At 42.0% G+C, this 19,160-nt stretch overlaps 1 protein-coding gene across 2 annotated transcripts; it reads right to left on the bottom strand.

Annotated features, from left to right (window-relative positions):
- Positions 1-1,152: 1,152 nt before the first annotated feature.
- Positions 1,153-18,697, bottom strand: MTRES1 (mitochondrial transcription rescue factor 1). Of its 2 annotated transcripts, none has more exons than XM_081293811.1 (4): positions 18,608-18,697; positions 10,850-11,334; positions 8,690-8,762; positions 1,153-3,069 (listed from the first exon to the last, which is right to left on the bottom strand). In XM_081293811.1, the coding sequence occupies exons 2-4, from the start codon at positions 11,320-11,322 to the stop codon at positions 2,890-2,892; spliced, it is 726 nt and encodes a 241-aa protein (XP_081149937.1). In that variant the 5' UTR covers positions 11,323-11,334; positions 18,608-18,697; the 3' UTR covers positions 1,153-2,889. The 2 variants fall into 2 exon arrangements, with proteins under 2 accessions (XP_081149937.1, XP_081149938.1); XM_081293812.1 differs by having other exon boundaries at positions 2,930-3,059.
- Positions 18,698-19,160: the final 463 nt, after the last annotated feature.

Below are 19,160 nucleotides of genomic sequence, written 5' to 3'. Positions count from 1 at the left end.
CCACCCACTGATGTTTACAGCACTGGCTCCATCATGACAACCCAAAATGCCCTAGACATTACCCAAATGTCCCCAGTGGGAAAAAATTACTTCCAGTTGAGAACCACTGTGTTAAGAGTATGTCAAAGTATTTTCTTTAATCTTTTCATTATATTGGTCACGTTTTCACTGAGGGCTTGCCAGAACCACATTAAAAGGCAGCTGTCATTTGGGTCAAGTAATGAGTAACAGGAATTCCCTAAATCTTTATGAATTGCTCGTATGTTTCTGTATTACTGTGTTATGTAGACAACTATGCAAAAACTAGTTTTTGCCATGTGCTATGACCATACCCCATTCTCTGTCAACAGATGTCCTTATTTTAGTTTGATTCTTAAAAATATTATTTGGGAATGGGTCAAACTTGCCATGTACCTAAGCTGAGGTGCTATTTACTAAATGCTCCCATCAGCCTTTCAGATGGCCATTCCTGCTCAACTCATCTCACCTTGTTTAATTTTTTTGTTTTTGTGGGGGTGGGGTACCAGGGTACTCAGGGGCATCAGGCCACTGAGCCACATCCCCAGCCCTATGTGGTATTTTATTTAGAGACAGGTCTCACTGAGTTGCTTACATCTTGCTTTTGCTGAACTTGTAATCCTCTTGCCTCGGCCTCCCAAGCTACTGGGATTACAGGTTCTTTAATGTTTTGACTTTCTTTCTCCTCTGGAGACACAAAGAGAGCACTCAGTATCTTGGTCCCCATTTGAGGACCAAGTGAGGCTGAGAGAGGGTGAGGTAAAACTATGATCAAAGCAACCCAACTGGCTAATGGCAAGGGTGGGCCTAAAAACCAGGACCCTGACAAACCACTAGATTATCCTACCCCTTGCCATCTAGGACTTTAGGCCTCTTAGGCTTCTAGTCATTTTCTAAAAAGAATTCAAGAGAGGGAGATGGACTGGGAAAAGAGGATGAGAAAAAAGTATAGAAATATCATTGCCTAAATTATAATTGTAAGCTATGGAAATTATGGAAAAGCTTACACTGCACAGTATATATTATTTCTTCCCAAGAGTTTTTTTTTTAAGAGAGAGTGAGAGAGGAGAGAGAGAAAGAGAGAGAGAGAGAGAGAATTTTTAATATTTATTTTTTAGTTCTCGGCGGACACAACATCTTTGTTGGTATGTGGTGCTGAGGATTGAACCCGGGCCGCACGCATGCCAGGCGAGCGCGCTACCGCTTGAGCCACATCCCCAGCCCTCTTCCCAAGAGTTTTAAGTTTTCAAATAAAAATCAAATTTTCCTGAGTCTTCTAAAAAAAATTAAAAACGAGCTGGTGAAAGACCTCAGACTCATGGGCCCAAACATCCATTGCTTTGGACTACAGACGTTTCCATTCACTGTCAGCCTTGATTCTAAGGAGAGCAAACAAAGGAGCCCAGACGCTAGGCATGGTGGTGCACGCCTGTAACCCCATGGATTTGGGAGGCGGAGGCAGGAGGACAGAAAGTTCAAAGCCAGCCTGGCAATTCAGTAAGGCCCTCAGCAACTTGGCAAGACCCTGTCTCAAAAAATAAAAGGGCTGGAGAAGCACCTCAGTGCTAGAGCTCCCCTGGGTTCAATCCCCAGTGCAAAACAACAAAACCCACACAGCTAACTCTTTTGATGTGACTGACTGTTCAGTCTCTCCCTGTGGAGCTGACCTTTCCTAATGGTAGGAAATAGTTCCTGAGAACCTACAGACCAGACTATTTATGTAGATACCCTCTTAGTGGATGACATAGAGTATACGTGTCCCTCTACTGCTACTGTATTCTGTATAGGTTTGGTTCCTTTTGTGACGTTTTCCTGAGAAATTAGAATAATTAATCTGTTTGGTTAAACTTTCTCTTTGGTTAAAAACTGTTTATTTCCTACTTTCACCTGAAAAGTAAATCCTCTACTTATCACCCTAAAATAGGGGTCACTTTTCCTGTAAAGGGTCAGATAGTAAATATTTTAGGCTTGGTGAACCACATGAGGTGTGTGTATGTATATATAATTTTTTTTTCAAAGATGTAAAAATGAACATTTTTTTCCCTCCAGAACTGGGGATTGAACAAGGGGTGCTCCACTACTGGGCTACATCTCCAGCCTTTTATATTTTTTTCTTTCGAAATAGAGACTTACTCAGTTGCCCAGCCTCATCTGGAACTTGTGATTCTCCTGCACCAACCTCCTGAATTATTGGGATTACAGGTGCATACTATGTCTGCCTGGTTTGTAGAAAACATTAACTTAGGACCATTCTACAACAATACTCTGCCTGCCTTAATTTGACGAATTCTCTAAACAATTTCAAATGGGCTCTAGCCTGGATGGAATTAGTTATAACAACTTCACTCATCCAGATTTCTGAAGGAAAACTAGGGCCAGTTGTGTTGGTAATTTAGGAGGCAGGTAAAGAAAGGGACCTCCCAAAGCTTCTGTAATAAACTGAAGGGCAACCTTTCCTTTGCTAGTTTTGCCGTAAGAAGCCTGAGCCTGGGGAAGCTGGCCCCAGGGCAGGGGAAAATTTCAAATAAAAATCCTAGGAAACAACAAGGCAGTTTATTTCATAATGACTCGTGAGGTAGGTCGTGTGGGAAGCAGGAGGCAGGTCATTAAAGCCCTCCATGGGCTTTGCTCCTCCAGAACACACCTCACTCTGGGCAAAAGGTTCTCTCCACAATGAGGGGGAAAGCAGCACAGATCCAGTCTGGAGAGAAACACTGGCCAGGAAGTGTCTCCTAATCTTCACAAAATGCTCTGATTCCTCTAATGGTAAGAGAACTTTATTTTAGTAAAAAGTCCCCCCCCCTTTTTTTTTAAATGTTGGCTCCTTTCCCCACCATTAGAAAGCAGCTTCATGGATAAAAAACAATCCATTTATTTAGACATACTCTTCTTAGGCAATGTTAACTTTTTCCACCGTCGTAACACCACTCGGTATTTTTCACTTTCAGTCTTCTCTTCAAACACTTTTTTCAGGAGAATCCTCATCACTGTCTCTGTTTCTGCTTCTTTGTCTTCTCCAATGAGAAGATCCAATGTATCTCCTATTTTCACCTGAAAAGAATAAGAAAATGAACCTTCATTATATTTCAGGACACCCAGGCCTATGCAGACATCTGTTTTTCTCCTTGTGATCATGTGATCATTATCCAGGATGGGCAGAAGAAAGGGCTTTGACTCCTCTGAATCTGTCACCCTTTCCTGTGCCTTAGAGTGAAAGAGCCTCCCCAAAAGGGTGCCTCACACACAGGACTCAACACCAGCCAGTATTCTTCAGAGCTAGACAACTGACTGCCTGTGGGTGGGCAGTTTCTGTGTGTGGAATCGTTCAAATATGTTGATTGGATGATTTAGGAAATATTTGAATGGACATATTTGTTTTGGGGATACTGGCAAGATAAAGAAGGTGGAACACAATCTTTGTGCACAGAAATTACCACATGTACTGGAAAGATAATTTCCAACACCACGCTTCAACTTATTTATTTATTTATTTTTTGGGGGGGATACCAGGAATTGAACCCAGGGACATTTTACTTCCCCAGTCTTCTTGGGCTGGCCAAAATGGCTGGCTTTGAACTTGCAATCCTCCTGCCTCAGCCTCAGGAGTCACTGGGATTATCATCATATTAGAGACTGAACCTCAGGGTACTTTACTACTAAAGCTATATTATCTCCAAGTCCTTCTTTGAAACAGTCTCCCTAAATTGCTGAGGCTGGCCTCAAACTTATAATCCTCCTTCCTTAGCCTCCTGAGTCACTTGAATTACAGGCGAGGCCATGACACTGGGGATTTAACCCAGGGGCACTCTAGCACTGAGACATATCTCCAGTCCTTGCCCTGAATTTGTAATCCTCTTGTCTCAGCCTCCTGAGCCACTGGGATTACAGGTGTGCACCACTGCGCCTGGCTACTTTCATTGATTTTTTTTAATCCAGGTGACTTACATAAAATGGAGTTGAGGCAGTGTGTTGGAAATCATTCACTATGGACAACAGTCAGCTGCAGAGAAAAGGAAGTAAAGAAACTGCTTTTCCAGTGTTAGCTGGCCCAGGGCTGGGGATGTGGCTCAGTGGTAAAAGCACTTGCCTAGCACATACGAGGTCCTGAGTTCAACCCTCAGCACCAACAAAAACAAACAAAACACACCAGTGTTAGCTTGCCCAAGTGATGCCATACAATCACAGAGACAAGCCTCCACCCACAAAGGTGGCGTTGGATACTGTGGGTCAGACCCATTCTTGCCAAGAAGGGAATTTTGGCTTGAGCTCCTCAAGGCACACCCTAGGGCAGTCCTGCCTGTTCAAAGTCCTGAAATCTCAGGCCTGTGCTGAGGGTGTGAAGAACCTGTGACAGATTACCGGGTCCCAGTGGCTCAGGATCTCACGGAATCTTCCCAGAAGCTCAAGAAGGGACTAAACAGACCCAGTTGCCAGAGCCTGCTAAAAAAACAGGCCTCCCAAACACTCCCAATGGTGGGGAAAAACCCATGTGTGGTGGTCTATACAGTCTACATGCCTATTTAACAGCCTATTAGAGGGCATCAGTTAAGAAGCATGATATTGCTGGGCAGGATGTCACACACATGTAATCCCAGCAACCTGGGAGGCTGAAACAGAAAGATCACAAGTTCTGGGCCAGCCTCAGCAATTTAGCGAGGCCCCAGTGAGACTTTGTCTCAAAATGAAAAGGGTTGGAGATGTAGTTCATTGGTAAAGTGCCCCTGGAGTTCAATCCCAGTACAAAAAAAAAAAAAAAAAAAAAAGACAGCAAAGGAGTGGGGCTGTGGCTCAGGGGTACAGCACTTGTTTAGCATACGTGAGGCACTGGGTTTGATCTTCAGCACACACAAAAATAAAGGTATTGTGTCCATCTACAATTAAAGATATTAAAAAATTCATTCTTAAAAAAAAAGCAGCAGGACTGGGGCTGGGGCTCAGTGATAGAGCACTTGCCTCACATGTGTATGGCACTGGGTTGGATCCTCAGCACCACATAAAAATAAATAAAGATATTGTGTGCGTCTACAACTAAAAAAATATTTTAAAAAACTCACAAGATGTCAAATGCTGACTTTTACCTTATTTTTCAATTACATTCTCTGCAGCAGACACAACTTCAGACAATCAAAATATTTGTACCTCATCAGGACAACCCCATATCTATTCTCCCACCCACCCAAGTCCTCTGCAAGTCTAACTTTGATGTTCAACATGCACATGCCTACCTACTAGCCACCATTCTACACTGGTCATTCTGGGAAGCACACAGTAGCTAGATGCAAAACTCTCAAGGCAGGGGCCAATTTTAAATCAATGACTTCTTCTCCTCTGGGCTGAGAAACAGACTCAAATTACAGTCAGGCATCAAGACTGCTCTCCCCTTGAATGAAAGGGATGGAGGGGGGATGGGAATAGAAAAGACAGTAGAGTGAATCTGACATAACTTTGCTATTTTCATATATGAATACATGACCAATATAATTCCACTTCATGTACAACTGCAAGAATGGAATACTAGTTAGAATGCTATATTCCATTTATGTATAATATGGCAAAATACACTCTACTGTCACGTATATCTAAAAAGAACAAAAAGACTGCTCTCTCCCTAACTATGAAGAATGGACACAGGCATCATCTGGAGGGGCTCTGCCCTCCTATAGTTCTGTTGGGTTCAATCAGAAATGTAAGACTTGGGCCAGCTCCAAGCTGGACTCTAAATTTGGGGCCAGCAGTGGCAACTTAAAACTCAAAATAAATTAAAATAAAAAGAGCTGGCAATGTAACTCAGTGGTACAGCACCCCTATGTTCAATCCCCAATACTGCCATAAATAAATAAATAAATAAATAAATAAATAAATAAATAAATAAATAAATAAATAAAAAGAAAGAAATACAAGGCTTGGAAACTGCTTACCTCTTTTGTATAAATTTATTTCATTAAAATTCATTTTTAATAAAAAATGCACGTGATACAAAAGGGTATACAAGTAAAAGGCAATATTCTTTGCATCCTTTCAAAGATACACGGTTCAGTTATCGTGCAGTTGAAAAGTGAATTCCTGAATCCCTTTGGTGGCTTCCTTCTGGGGCAGAGAGAGGCTAGGGATGTTTCTCCTGTGCCCAGATGATCAGGGGGAGAGGTGAGTTTAGGAAGACATCAACCCCACATTTGGGCTCCTCACACCCACTGTTTGTCAACAGCTACTCAGCACCTATAGCAATCTGGATCCCACCTATTTTGCAGCTCACAGAAAAGCTTTGTCCAGCTGTAGGCAGCCAGGGTTGGAACTGCAGCATCCGGCAAGCGCCTGACCCTCCGGGGGCCAGCAGCCAGACACAGGCTCTGTGGAGCAGGCCAAGGAAAGCGAGGCATTCTTTATTCCCCTCCCAGGCCCTGTCCTTTAGCAGACACAAAGCAAAACTGGCTGGGATTACTGGCTGTTCCAAATATCTACATTTCAAATCTCCCCTTAGCTGCAGTTTCTATGGCTACCAGGCCTCCTAGTAACAAGGCAGCTGAGTGTTAATGCTGGTCTCTGCCTTTGCTGACCCTCAGGAGAAATCTGGAAGGCAGTTGAGACAACAGAACACCCATGGCAGAATGAAGCAGCAGCAATTAGGCCTTAGTTAACAATATCTCAAAGCAGAGGGAGAAAAATAGGCTTGTGGGGTTTGTAAATGAGGCCCCAGCAGAGAGGCAGGGTGTGCAGGGAGTAATCATTCCATATTCCAAGAACAGGTCTTGCCTTTGGAATATGGTGACTGAGGAGAAAGCAATTAAGGGCAGAGCAGGGCCTATCTGGAGCACCTGGTTTTATGCAGTTCACTGAACAATGGCTGACACGCCAGTCTGAACCTGCCGACTCAAGAGCTCTCAGAGGATTCTGGGCCTTGTGGGGAAGGGGGTTGCTGAGACAAGCATGGGGGAGTTTTCCCTCCTTCTGCCCACATAGCTGCAAGAACCTGTATCTCAGGGAACAAGGTCTGTAGGATGCCTCAGTGCTCACCCCAGTGCAGGTCAGGACAGTTACTGTTTCCCATCCCAGGGGGATTATGGAAGATGAAATAAAACCTACCTCCAAAAGTGTATCTAACTTCACTGAAATATTTGTTCCTTAACATTAAGAGATGACATCTTCCAATATCTCATAGGTGTTATGTTTCCAAACTTTTAAAAAAGGGTCTTTCTCTTAACCCTTTTAATGTGTTTGGTTAACTTTTACTAACAGTATTTATTTTTTCCAATTATGTGACACATACTTATGGTAAAAATTCATAACATAAAAGGCATGAAGAAAATCAACACAATCCATAACGTGCCAAAGATACATAATAGTAATGAAAATATTTTAATTTCAGATATATATATATATATGTGTGTGTATTTTTTTTTTTTTTTTTTTTTGGTGGTACTAGGGACTGAACCCAGAGGTTTTTATCACTGGATACATCCCCAGCTTTATTTTTTATTTTAAATATTTTTTAGTTGTCAATGGACCTTTATTTTATTCATTTATATGTGGTGCTGAGAATCGAACCCAGTGCCTCACACATGCTAGGCAAGTGCTCTACCACTGGGCCACAGCCCCAGCCCCAACCAGCCTCTTTTTAAAAATTGAGACAAGTGGGCTGGGGATGTGGCTCAAGCGGTAGCACGCTCGCCTGGCATGCGTGCGGCCCGGGTTCGATCCTCCAGCACCACATACAAACAAAGATGTTGTGTCCGCCAATAACTAATAAATAAATAAATATTAAAAAAAAAATTGAGACAAGTCTCTTTAAGTTGCTTAAGGCCTCACTAAGTTACTGAAAAACAAATATATCAGCCAGACATGGTGGTACATGCCTATAGTCTCAGTGACTTGAGAGGCTAAGGCAGGAGGATTATAAGTAAGTTCGAGGTCAACCTGGCAACTTAGTTAGACTAAATAAAAAGGGCTGGGGATGTAGCTCTGGGTATAGTGCCTCTGGATTCAATCCCTAGTAGCAATACAAAACAACAAAACAAAAATCCCAGATATGTATGTTGTGTGTACATATGCATATATATATATATATATATATTTTTTTTTTTTTTTTTTCTCTGTTCTTTTAAGGTCAAGAGAAGAGTGTTAGTGGCAGTGCTTGGCTAACATGCACAAACCCTTGAGTTTAATCCCCTACATGACAAAAAAAACAAACAAGCAAACAACCCCCACAACACAAAAATAATAATACTGTCAGAAAATACAGACCATCTTTTTCAAGCTGCTGTACACACAAAGCAGTGTACCCAAGCAAGAGCTCAGTGGGGGCTGCAGAAGTGAACAGAATGGAACATCTGCTCAAATAACATCAGGGCAAAGAACACCTCTACATGGATCAAATGTTTCTTTTTAATCTAATTATTATGATTCCATGGAGGCTAACATTAATACCCTGGAAGTTTAATTAATGGATTGTTGCCAGTCCTGATGGTGGCTTATTCCAAAATCCTCTTCATCACAAGGTCATTAAGGCTACAAAGGAGAAAGTAGTCTGTGTGACTGAAGCCTGTTGTTAACGCCCACCAGCTGACCAGAACTACAGAGGACCCCAAGAGAAGGTAAGGGAAAACAGGGCAGCATTGAGTAGTGGCAGAACAATAAACAAAAATTTCTGGCTGTCATTATAAGTTTAATGTCTCACCGTTCTGCTTTTCTTCCATAATTTTTCCCCATTAAGTCTGAGTTCACCTTTGTAGAATGCATCTTCCACTTTGCTATTCAAAAAAAAAAAAAAAAAAGTCAAAGTACTTTAAAATATAGAAATATATTCAAAATAATTATACAGGTTTGAGAGAAGCACCTGCCGTTAATATTTATTCTGACGATGCCCCATAAAATCTGCATTTTGAATGCTAGGAAAGTGAAACTCAACTTTATCTGTATGTATCTAAAACAGGGAGACCAAAGGGCACTTCTGAATATATGCTGAACTACTGCAAAGATTTTCTAGTACTGTTGGGCTGATAATTAGATGAGGCTTTGTGTATCTGTCAGTAGGGATTAAACCCTTGGTCTAATACAGGGCCACGCCCCCAGACTCCTCCCTCTTTTTAAAAAAAATTTTGAGACAGGGTCTTGCTGCGTTGCTAGCCTGGCCTCAAACTTGTGATACTCCTGTATCAGTCTCCCGAGTAACTAGGATTACAGGTGTGCACCACTGTGCCTGTCTATAGGAGGTTTTAGCATGCATACCAACCTCCATTCTCCCAGTGCAACAACTACATGGCTACAACTTGGTGATTAGCAATTCTCAAAGTGAGTGGACACTGAATTCCCCTCAGGCACCTGTTCTACACTCTGAGAGAAAACCCAGGCACTACATTCATAACAACCAGATCAGAGGATGCAGACAAAAATTTCCTTTTGATGATCTGACTCCAGATGACTGATAGTTGGGGTTCAATTTAATAATAACAGCAGTAACTACTACTCTGCTTTATGAGTTTGCCAGATTTTGGAGAACATTCAACAAATTCTGATCATCATGCCAAGAGGGGGACCAATGGGCCCAAATCTTTTTGAGTCTCTTAAGCTTCATGAATTAAAAAATTAAATTATGCCATTAAATGAGGTCTTTTTTTTTTCCTTTTCTTCCTTTCCTTTCCTTTAAAGAGAGAGTGAGAGAGGAGAGAGGGAGAGGGAGAGAGAGAGAGAGAGAGAGAGAGAGAGAGAGAGAGAGAGAGAGAGAGAGAATTTCCAACATTTATTTTTTTTTAGTTCTCGGTGGACACAACATCTTTTGTTGGTATGTGGTGCTGAGGATCGAACCCGGGCCGCACGCATGCCAGGCGAGCGCTCCACCGCTTGAGCCACATCCCCAGCCCCTAAATGAGGTCTTAAAGGTACAAATTACATAAGGAAATCTTTCTGAATTTATTCATACCACAATTCTTACCTTGTATGCAGTATGCACACAATCAATCAATGATTGCTAAAGGAATGAGTGACAATGATGGTCAGTCTAGCTGAGAGAATGAGCATATTAAAGAACTTCTGGGGGCTGGGGTTGTGGCTCAGTGGTAGAGCACTTGCCTAGTATGTGTGAGGCATTGGGTTCGATTCTCAGCACCACATATAAACAAATATATAAATAAAGGTCCATCAATAACTAATAAAAATTTTAAAAAAAGAAATTCTGAAAGTTACAGTTACTATTTCTATGTATTACAAACACATTAAATTTTCTTCATAATATGTAACATATATTGAATATTGACTATGTGCCAGGCACCATTATAAGTGCTTTGGATAGATATTTAATCCTAGCAATTAACCTCTAAAGGAGGTTCCATTATCCTTGTTTGACAGATGAGGAAACTGAGATATAGAGAGTTGAAGTAACCTGCCCAGGGTCATACACAGAACCAGGATTGAAACCCCAGTAGTCTGGTTCAAGAGCCTGTATTATTAACCACCACAATATACTCCTCTTGTTGATTCTGAAAGGTACCTTCTCACATTGTAGTGAAATCCAGGTGCGTTTCTATGCTTGCTATATACATCTAATATGGTGATTCCTTTTCTCCTCAAGAAGCTGTTATTAAATCAATGGTTCATCGTACACTCAATTGTGCCTTAGAATCAAGGAAATATGGAACATGGGAATTGCAGATAGTCACTTGACTTCTTAGGGAATCAGTTTTCTCATCTATAAAATGAAATAGTTGAAACAGGTTACCTATAAGGTCCTTTCATATCTGTGGTTATTCTTTACCATAAATACAGGCTGAGTGATTTATGATACTACATTAAAATAACCAGATGACAATTGGGTTTATAATAAAACATACATCATACTCACTTTCTCCCAATATCAAGGCCTGTCTTCAGTATAACATCATACCGAAAAGACTGCACAACTTTCTCCAGGTCTTTGTAGTCTTTGATTACACTAGGGTCATCCTCCAGCTCAGCTTCCTGCTCACTCCTGTCCTCATGATCACCCTCCTCATCAGAGTCTTCTTCATCCTCTAATTTTTGCACAGTCTTTTTAGAGGATTTTTTAGACCTTATATTACTTTTGAGTCTTATGGAAAATGGAAAAATATATTCTGGAGATACCAAAAGCCCTGGGAGTCTCAAAGGGAAGATACTATGGAGAAGTATTTTATACTTTGATGTATTTAACTTGCTACTAGAAAAATACAAGTATCGATTCCAGGAAGCACAGAATATATGTGAAGAAGGTGTCCCTTGAAGAACACTCCAGAATCCAATCCAGGCATCTGATCTTCTTAAAACACCAGTGAGAAATCTGACACTAGTCATAGCCATGGCACATGTAACCTGAAACAGATAATAATTTAGTTTTATTTCACAAGTGCAGCATCATAAATCACACCCACATGCTGTGAACACTTTATATCTAGTATTACACGTAGGCCTCCCTATACAAGGCCATATTAGTCTGTACCTGCCAAGAGCAGTACCATACCATGGTGCAATTAGTATGCTTAGCTCCTAGGGTTGTCACAATGGTTCAATAAGACACCAACATGTGTGAAAACACTGGTTCTACTCTTTTCCCTCCCTCCAATTAGCTCTGGGTATTGACTGCTACTGAAAAATATTAACAATAATTCTCAATGACTTTTCTTTTGTTAAAAAAGAAAAATTTTGGGAAACTGTTTATTAATATATACTATATCCTTATAATATTCATATGCCAAGGAAAGAGCAGATCATGACTTCATGAAACCCACAATGAACCTCTAAATGATTTCAACCTTCAACCCCGGTGAATCAGAGCTAGGAATAAACAAATGGGATAGACCTGATTTTTACTTCCTTTTTTTTTTTTTTTAATGTTGGGTTGGGGAGGGACCAGGGATTGGACTCAGGGGCACTCAACCACTGAGCCACATCCCCAGCCCCTTTTTGTATTTTATTTAGAGACAAGGTCTTACTGAGTTGCTTATCGCCTCACCATTGCTGAGGCTGGTTTCGAACACACAATCCTCCTGTCTCAACCTCCTGAGCTGCTGGGATTACAAGCATGTGCCACTGCTGCTGGCTGATTTTTACTTCCTTTAACATTTTCTTCCCACTGTTTGAGGCATTTGCTAGCAGAAGGGGCAGAGACCCACAAAACTAGATAATCATTTGCAGAGACACTGAGATGCTGATATGCTAGAGAGCAATCAATTCCTTATCTTCACCTCAAATGCAGCAGAAATCATACTATGATGGTGGCAGACCTCCCTAAGCACACCAAGATGGTTTTAGGGACCATGATTTGGTAATAAGAGAAGGGTTTCCACATGGTTGATATCCTCATATTGTGAGTCTGTAAAATGTCTTTGTGCCAAGATTATATTTAAGTAATGACTTCTTTGATAATGGTTCTCTTCAGGTTTCCTTCCATTTATTACATTTACTTCTATTTATTTCATTTATTACAAGGCTGACAACAATAATTATCTGTATGGCTCACTCAAAAATACAGAGCTAGCTGGGTGCAGTGGTACACATCTGTAATCCCAGCTGCTTGGGAGCCTAAGGCAGGAGGATCATGAGTTCAAAACCAGCCTCAGCAACTTAGCGAGGCCCTAAGCAACTTAGTGAAACCCTGCCTCAAAAAATAAAAAGGACCAGGGATGTGACACAGGAGTTAAGCATCCCTGGGTTCAATCCCTGATTCTGTACCAAACCAAACCAAACCAAACAAATAAACAAACAAACAACAACAACAAAAACCAACCAGGGCTGGCTACTTTCAGTTTATAGTTAACATTTTGGGGCTTCATTTTCCTCGCATAATGAGTAGACAACATAAACTTGACTTTATTATTCTAAGCCTTAAATAGCTCAGTGGTAATGTGCTTGCCTTGCATTTCATGGTTTGAGCCCTGGCACCAGTGGGGAGAAAAGGTACATTTATACTATTCTAATTTAATAGAAACTGAACAATACTCATTTAAAGAAAGAAATTTACATTTTATAAAAGTAGAGATAAAGGAGGGAGATATCCCAGGAGTTCTGAGACTCTGTGTTTCAAGGATCACTAAAGATTTTTTTTCTTTAACAAAAGCTACCTTCACCTACTATAATACCAGAGAGAATGGAGTTTTAGGAAGGGGGGGGGGACTGGGAAAAACAGTCACTTCAACTGAGGGGAAGGAAATGGCCATCACTAGGGTTAGGAAGTTGAGTCTCTATGTCAGTTCCTGGGTGTCACATTCCCTATTCTAACATCCTAGCTTTAGCTGAGTAATTCCAATGACTCAGAAGGCTGAGGCAGGAGGATCACAAAGTTCAAGGTCAGCCTGGGCAACTTAAGGAGACCCCATCTTGAAATATACAAATTTTAAAAAGGGCTCTAGATGCAGCCCAGTGATAGAGGACTTGCCTAGCATATGTGAGGCCCTGGGTTCAATTTTGTACTAGTTTCAATTCCCAGTACAAAGAAAAAAAAAAAAAAGTCCTAGCTTTATACTACACTGTTGTTTTCTTTGAAGAATGCCTGGATATGATGCCTTAGGCCCACATCAGATGGTCACATTTACCTACAAGAGGCAACCTTTACTAGCAAAAAGTAACTATTTAAAATCATACTAACATGTAAATAAAACACATTTTTAAATGTCAAACTAAGTTTTACCTTTGTGTTCATTAGCTACTTACTCCCTCTCTGATCTGCTTCTCTTTCCAGCAGGCAAATACTGCCTACTGGATGTTTAGATAAAATATATGAAAAATATAAAACTGAAGAAACAAATTAATCTAGTTTTTGCTGGAAATGATGACCATTTGAAGATGTTAGCCAGTGGACACTTGGGCCTCAAGGGAGGAGCCCAAGAACCCAGAACTGGTCAGAGGAGCCCTAAGGTGGAAGTAGGAGGTCAGAGAGAATCCAGGGTTCCTCATATTTCATTTGAAATATTCCATTGCTGAAAAGATTTGTCCTTTTAGCATGGCCTCCATCTCTTCCAGATTCCACACAAGCCCCTCTCATCCTTTGCTAACCCCTGCACCAGACTCTAGTTGCACAAATACTACGTAATTTGCCATTTTCTAATTAGTTCACGTGGACTGTTTTATCTCCCATCTTCAAAGAGGAGGGAGGGCAGAAACTGTGTCATATTCCTCACTCTCACTCCCTTTCTGCATAGCACTTTTTTTATTTTATTAACTCAATAGTTGCAGATTCATTTTCTAGAAATGACTGAATATCCTACCCATTACCACATCTAACCTGCATTCACTCATTTGCCCATATATCCAAGGACCTGACCAGACCTAGGTGTAAAACACCCAGTCCTTGCCCTGATGGTAGTGCCATTTAGTTACAATGTGGGCAAGTAATTTATTTATTGGCTGTCAGAGAACAGAAATGAACATAGGTCTGGAGGAGACTAGACCCTGTAACAAGTTGTGGCTCAAGGAAATGGATGTTTAAGGCACATTCTAATAGCAAAGGTGACCTGAAACAATTATTTTTTTTTCACTTTCTAGTGGACCATTCTATCAGCATGTTGCTATTTCTCTCATTAAAAAAAATCAAATAAACAAAAAAAGCAAATCTTTTAACTTTACTACTTCCCAGCTACTATCTTTTCTTGCTCTTCTTTACATAAAATTCCTCAAAAGATGGGTCCATAATCTTTCCAATTCCATTCCTGTCATTTTCTAAATTCAAAAGGTCATTGGTTAGTCTTCATTTTACTTCACTTCTGATCACTCCCTCTTCTTTATTTGCTTCTAGGACACCTCACTCTTGGAATTCCTCCTATTTCACCAAGAGCTACTTCTCAAAACTCCTTTGCTAATTCCTTTCGTTTTCCCTGGCATCTTACTACTGGAGGGCCCAAAGGCTCAGTCTTAGTCCTCTTCTTTTCAGCTTTTAAGTATACTGTCAACTACTTTTTTTTTCTTTTTTCTTTTTTGGCATTGGGGATTAAACCCGGGGACACTTTACCATTGAGCTATACCACCAGTCCTTTAAAAAAAAAAAAAAAAAAAAAAAAAAGTCTTGGGTCTCACTAAGTTGCCCAGGCTAGACTCAAACTTGGGATCCTTTTCCCTCAACCTCCCAGGCTAGGACTACATATATGTACCACTCTGCCCCGCTCAGCCAAGCTGTTTTGACAAATGCATCAAAACACCAAGTATTTCCATGGCTTTAAGTACTACCCATATAACCAAGTACTTCCTAATCTATAACCCCATTCCAGAACTCTCCCCCTAATTCTAGACTTGTATATCTGCACAAAAAGAGTTAACAAGCCTGAAATTACAATCCTTAGAAAGGCCTGCTTGCAAAGTTGTCTGAGAATTCGGACTTTAAGAAAGTTCCCACCATACCCCAAACTGATAGGAATGGTGCCAAAATTGTACCATTCTTTTTATGCTAAATACCTACTTTTTTTCTGGGAGTCTGTTATAATGGTTGCTATAGGAATTAAGCATGTCCTGTGTCACTCTACTGCAGAGGACTTTTAGAGAAAATGGTGCCTAGTTTCCTCCAGACTTTGTCCTGTTTATCTTTTCTCTTTGGTTATTTTGCTTGGTATTCTTTTGCTGTAATAAATTATAGCTATGAGTATGATTATATGCTGAGTCTTGTGAGTCCATTTAGTGAACAGAACCCCCAATACAAAGTCCAAATGTCTATTTGACATCTCCACAAGAGTAATAGGCACCTCAAACTTAACTGGTCCAAAAACAAACTCCTCATATACCCCCAGCCCCAGACCTGCTCCACCTACAGCCCAGTTAATGGTAACTTCATCCTTCTAATTGCTAACAACAAAAGCATCTAGTCATTCTTGATGCTTCTCTTTCCATCATATCCATAATGTTGGAAATCATGTTGGCTGTATTTTTTTTAAGAGAGAGAGAGAGAGAGAAAGAGAGAGAGAAAATTTTTTAAAATATTTATTTTTCAGTTTTCAGTGGACACAACATCTTTATTTTTATGTGGTGCTGAGGATCGAACCCAGCACCCCGCGCATGCCAGGCGAGCTTGAGCCACATCCCCAGCCCCTTGGCTGTATTTTAAAAACATGTCCAGAGTCCTACCACTTCTTACTACTTACACTGCTACTACAGATTCAGCCCACCATCACCCATCCCCAGGTGCCACAAAGGCTCCAAGGAAGTCTGTTCTCCACAATATGGCAAGAATGATCCTCTGATTCTTTTAAAAAGCTGTCAGACCAGTCTATATCTGTAATCCATACCTACTTGTGAGGGTGAGGCAAAGGATTACACTTTTGAGGCCAGCCTGGGCAACTCAGACCCTATCTCAAAATAAAATATAAAGGGCTAGGGGTGTAGCTCAGTGATGGATCACAGTCCTGGGTTACATCCCCAGTACCACAAATTCTTTAAAAAAGTGATTCAGACTATGTTACTTGTTTCCTCAAATCCCCCCCAAAGCACCCAAAACTCTCATCACCTGCCTCTTTCACCCTTTGCTCGCTCAATTATAGACAACTGGCCTTCTTCATACTCCTCAGATACAAGGGACTGTCTTAGCTCATTTTCTATTGCTACAACCGAATACCACACCCAGGTAAGTGAATACAGGTATTTATTTAGCTCATCATTTCTGGAGGCTGTAAAGTGCAAAAGCATGGTGCTGGCATCCCATAAGGACCTTCTTGATGCATGGTTACATGGTAGAGGGCATCATGGCAACACAGAGCAAGAATATGGAGAGCTCTCTTTTATAACAAAAGCACTTCCTCAAATAACCTATTAACCTATGGATGGACTACTCCATTCATAAGGGCAGAATCCTCATGACCCAATCACCTCCCAACAGTCCCACCTTTCAACACAGCTGCACTGAGGATCAAGTTCCCAACACATGAAATTTGGGGTCACATTCAAACCATAGCAGGGAACTTTCTTCCAGCTTTGTGAAACACTCTTATTCCGATTATCTGCAAAAGGAACTCTCTACCTTCTTCAAATCTTGATTCAGTGTCCCCTCAATGAGGCCTACCTACTCTTTAAATAGTTTTAATTGCAGATTAACACAATACCTTTATTTTATTTTCATGTGGTGCTGAGGATCAAACCCAGTTCGATATGTGAGGCAAGACTCTACAACAGCAGCACCCTATTCCAATTCTATTCCATCTTGCCCTCCCCAAATCCCTTACCTTGTATACTTTTTTTTTAATGTAAACAGAACAAGAGAGAGAGAGAGAGAGAGAGAGAGAGAGAGAGAGAGAGAGAGAGAGACGGGGGAGAGAGAGAGAGAGAGAGAGAGAGAGAGAAGAGAGAGAGAGAGAAAGAGAGAGAGAGAGAGAGAGAGAGAGAGAATTTTAATATTTATTATTTTTTTTTTTTAGTTTTCGGAGGACACAACATCTTTGTATGTGGTGCTGAGGATCGAACCCGGGCCGCATGCATGCCAGGCGAGCGCGTTACCGCTTGAGCCACATCCCTAGCCCCACCTTGTATACTTTGTTTTCCACAGCACTTATTACATGCTACCATGTAATTTACTGGGTGTTTTTTGTTTGCCCGTGTCCCTAAGATGAACACTTCAAAACAGTAGGATTCTTCACCCCTATTTCCCCTCCTCTGCTGCATTCTAATAGGCAAGAATAATGCCTGGCAATTGCTAAGCACTTAGTTCAAAACGGGGGCTGAGATTGTGGCTCAGTGGTAGAGCACTTGCCTGGCATGTGTGAAGCACTGGTTTCGATCCTCAGCATCACATAAAAATAAAGGTATTGTGTCCACCACTACAACTAAAAAAAATTAAAAACAAACAAACAAAACCTTGTGGAATGAAAGTAGACCAGGAGAACTGGTATATTAGAAATGAACGCAGAAAAGAACACACAGAGGGACTGGACTGATGGGCAAGGGGCTACATCTCTAAGTCTGGACAATCAAAGTTTGAACCTGACCCAGACAGCATGAAGCCGCAGAAAGATCTTAAGTAGGAAAATGACCGAATAGGAGCGTACATTGAAATATCTCTTCAGCTGTGTGGATGAGGAGTAGGAGCATGAGTGCCAACAAGCCGAAAGAGGTGTAAAATCTGTGAACTAACCTAGGTCTGCAAGAAGAGCAATGTTAGGATACAAAGGCAACATGTCCTTGACCTGCACGAAGCTGAAATCGCTGCACAGGACATGGATCCGTCAGATGGGGAAACCCGTCTAAATGTTGTGAAGATTACTGTAGCTTAAGGTTACAGTCCCTTCTAGAGACCTCAGAAGCTGAGGGCTGAGACAAGGTCGGATTCCCCTCGTGCCCTCCCCATTCTGCAGGCTGTGCACCTTTCCAACTCCCCAAGGTCAGAGGAAATTGAACACCCACGTCACCGGGTTCCGAGTCTGCGTCTGAAGCCAGCAGAAGCGCCCCGGCCCAGGAGCCCCGACGCACCCAAGCCCACAGTCCTCGTGCAGCCCCAGAGCTCACGCGGCGTCCGCAGGTTGTTCGGACTCAGCAGGACGCAGGAGACTCTTGCGTGGACTTGGCAGGAGTGTGGGCGGGGCACAGAAGCTCCCAGCGTATGTTTCACAGTGAAAGAGTGAAGCAACGGAGACCGGCACGGGCCGGGGGCGCAGCGCGCCAGTAGGGGCGCACTTACCTGTATGTCAGGGCCGCCGCTCCCTCCCCGCGGCCGCGCCGACTGCAGGTCCCCAGTCCAACCCTCCACCCGCTCCTGCCCCGCCCCTGCCCCGCCCCTTCCGCCTGCAAGGCCAGAACAGGCCGGAAATGACGCGTGGTCAGGGCGATACTGGCGCAGCGACCCCTGCTGGAGGCCACGCCTTGGAGGACCCCACAGGAGCGGCGCCCTGAGGACCGCCTCAGGCCTAGCTGAGCCAGGTTGCAGCGCCGTGTGGTTCCACGTGGCTCAGAAAAGCTTAGCTATAATGCAACGGTCCTTTCTCTGGAGTTGCCAGCACCTTTGAGAGAGTTATAAACGTTGTCTCCAAATAAATGTACACACATTCTAGAACGTGGAAGTTTAGAACATCCTAAAGAGAATGAAAGGATAAACTGCACCCTGGTTTGTCCAGTTCACTTGTCACCTATTGGTGATTGGATGGCCAAAAAGAGGATGTGTGTGTGTATGTGTGTGTGTGAGTGTAAAAATACGCCCGGCTAGTGTATCTATGGAAACAGCCCTTTTGAAGTAA

Source organism: Spermophilus citellus (genome assembly GCF_964194105.1).
Source record: "Spermophilus citellus genome assembly, chromosome: 5".
Classification (NCBI taxonomy): Eukaryota; Metazoa; Chordata; class Mammalia; order Rodentia; family Sciuridae; genus Spermophilus; species Spermophilus citellus.
The sequence above is the reverse complement of the archived record's forward strand: the minus strand, read 5'-3'. Positions and strand labels throughout refer to the sequence as shown.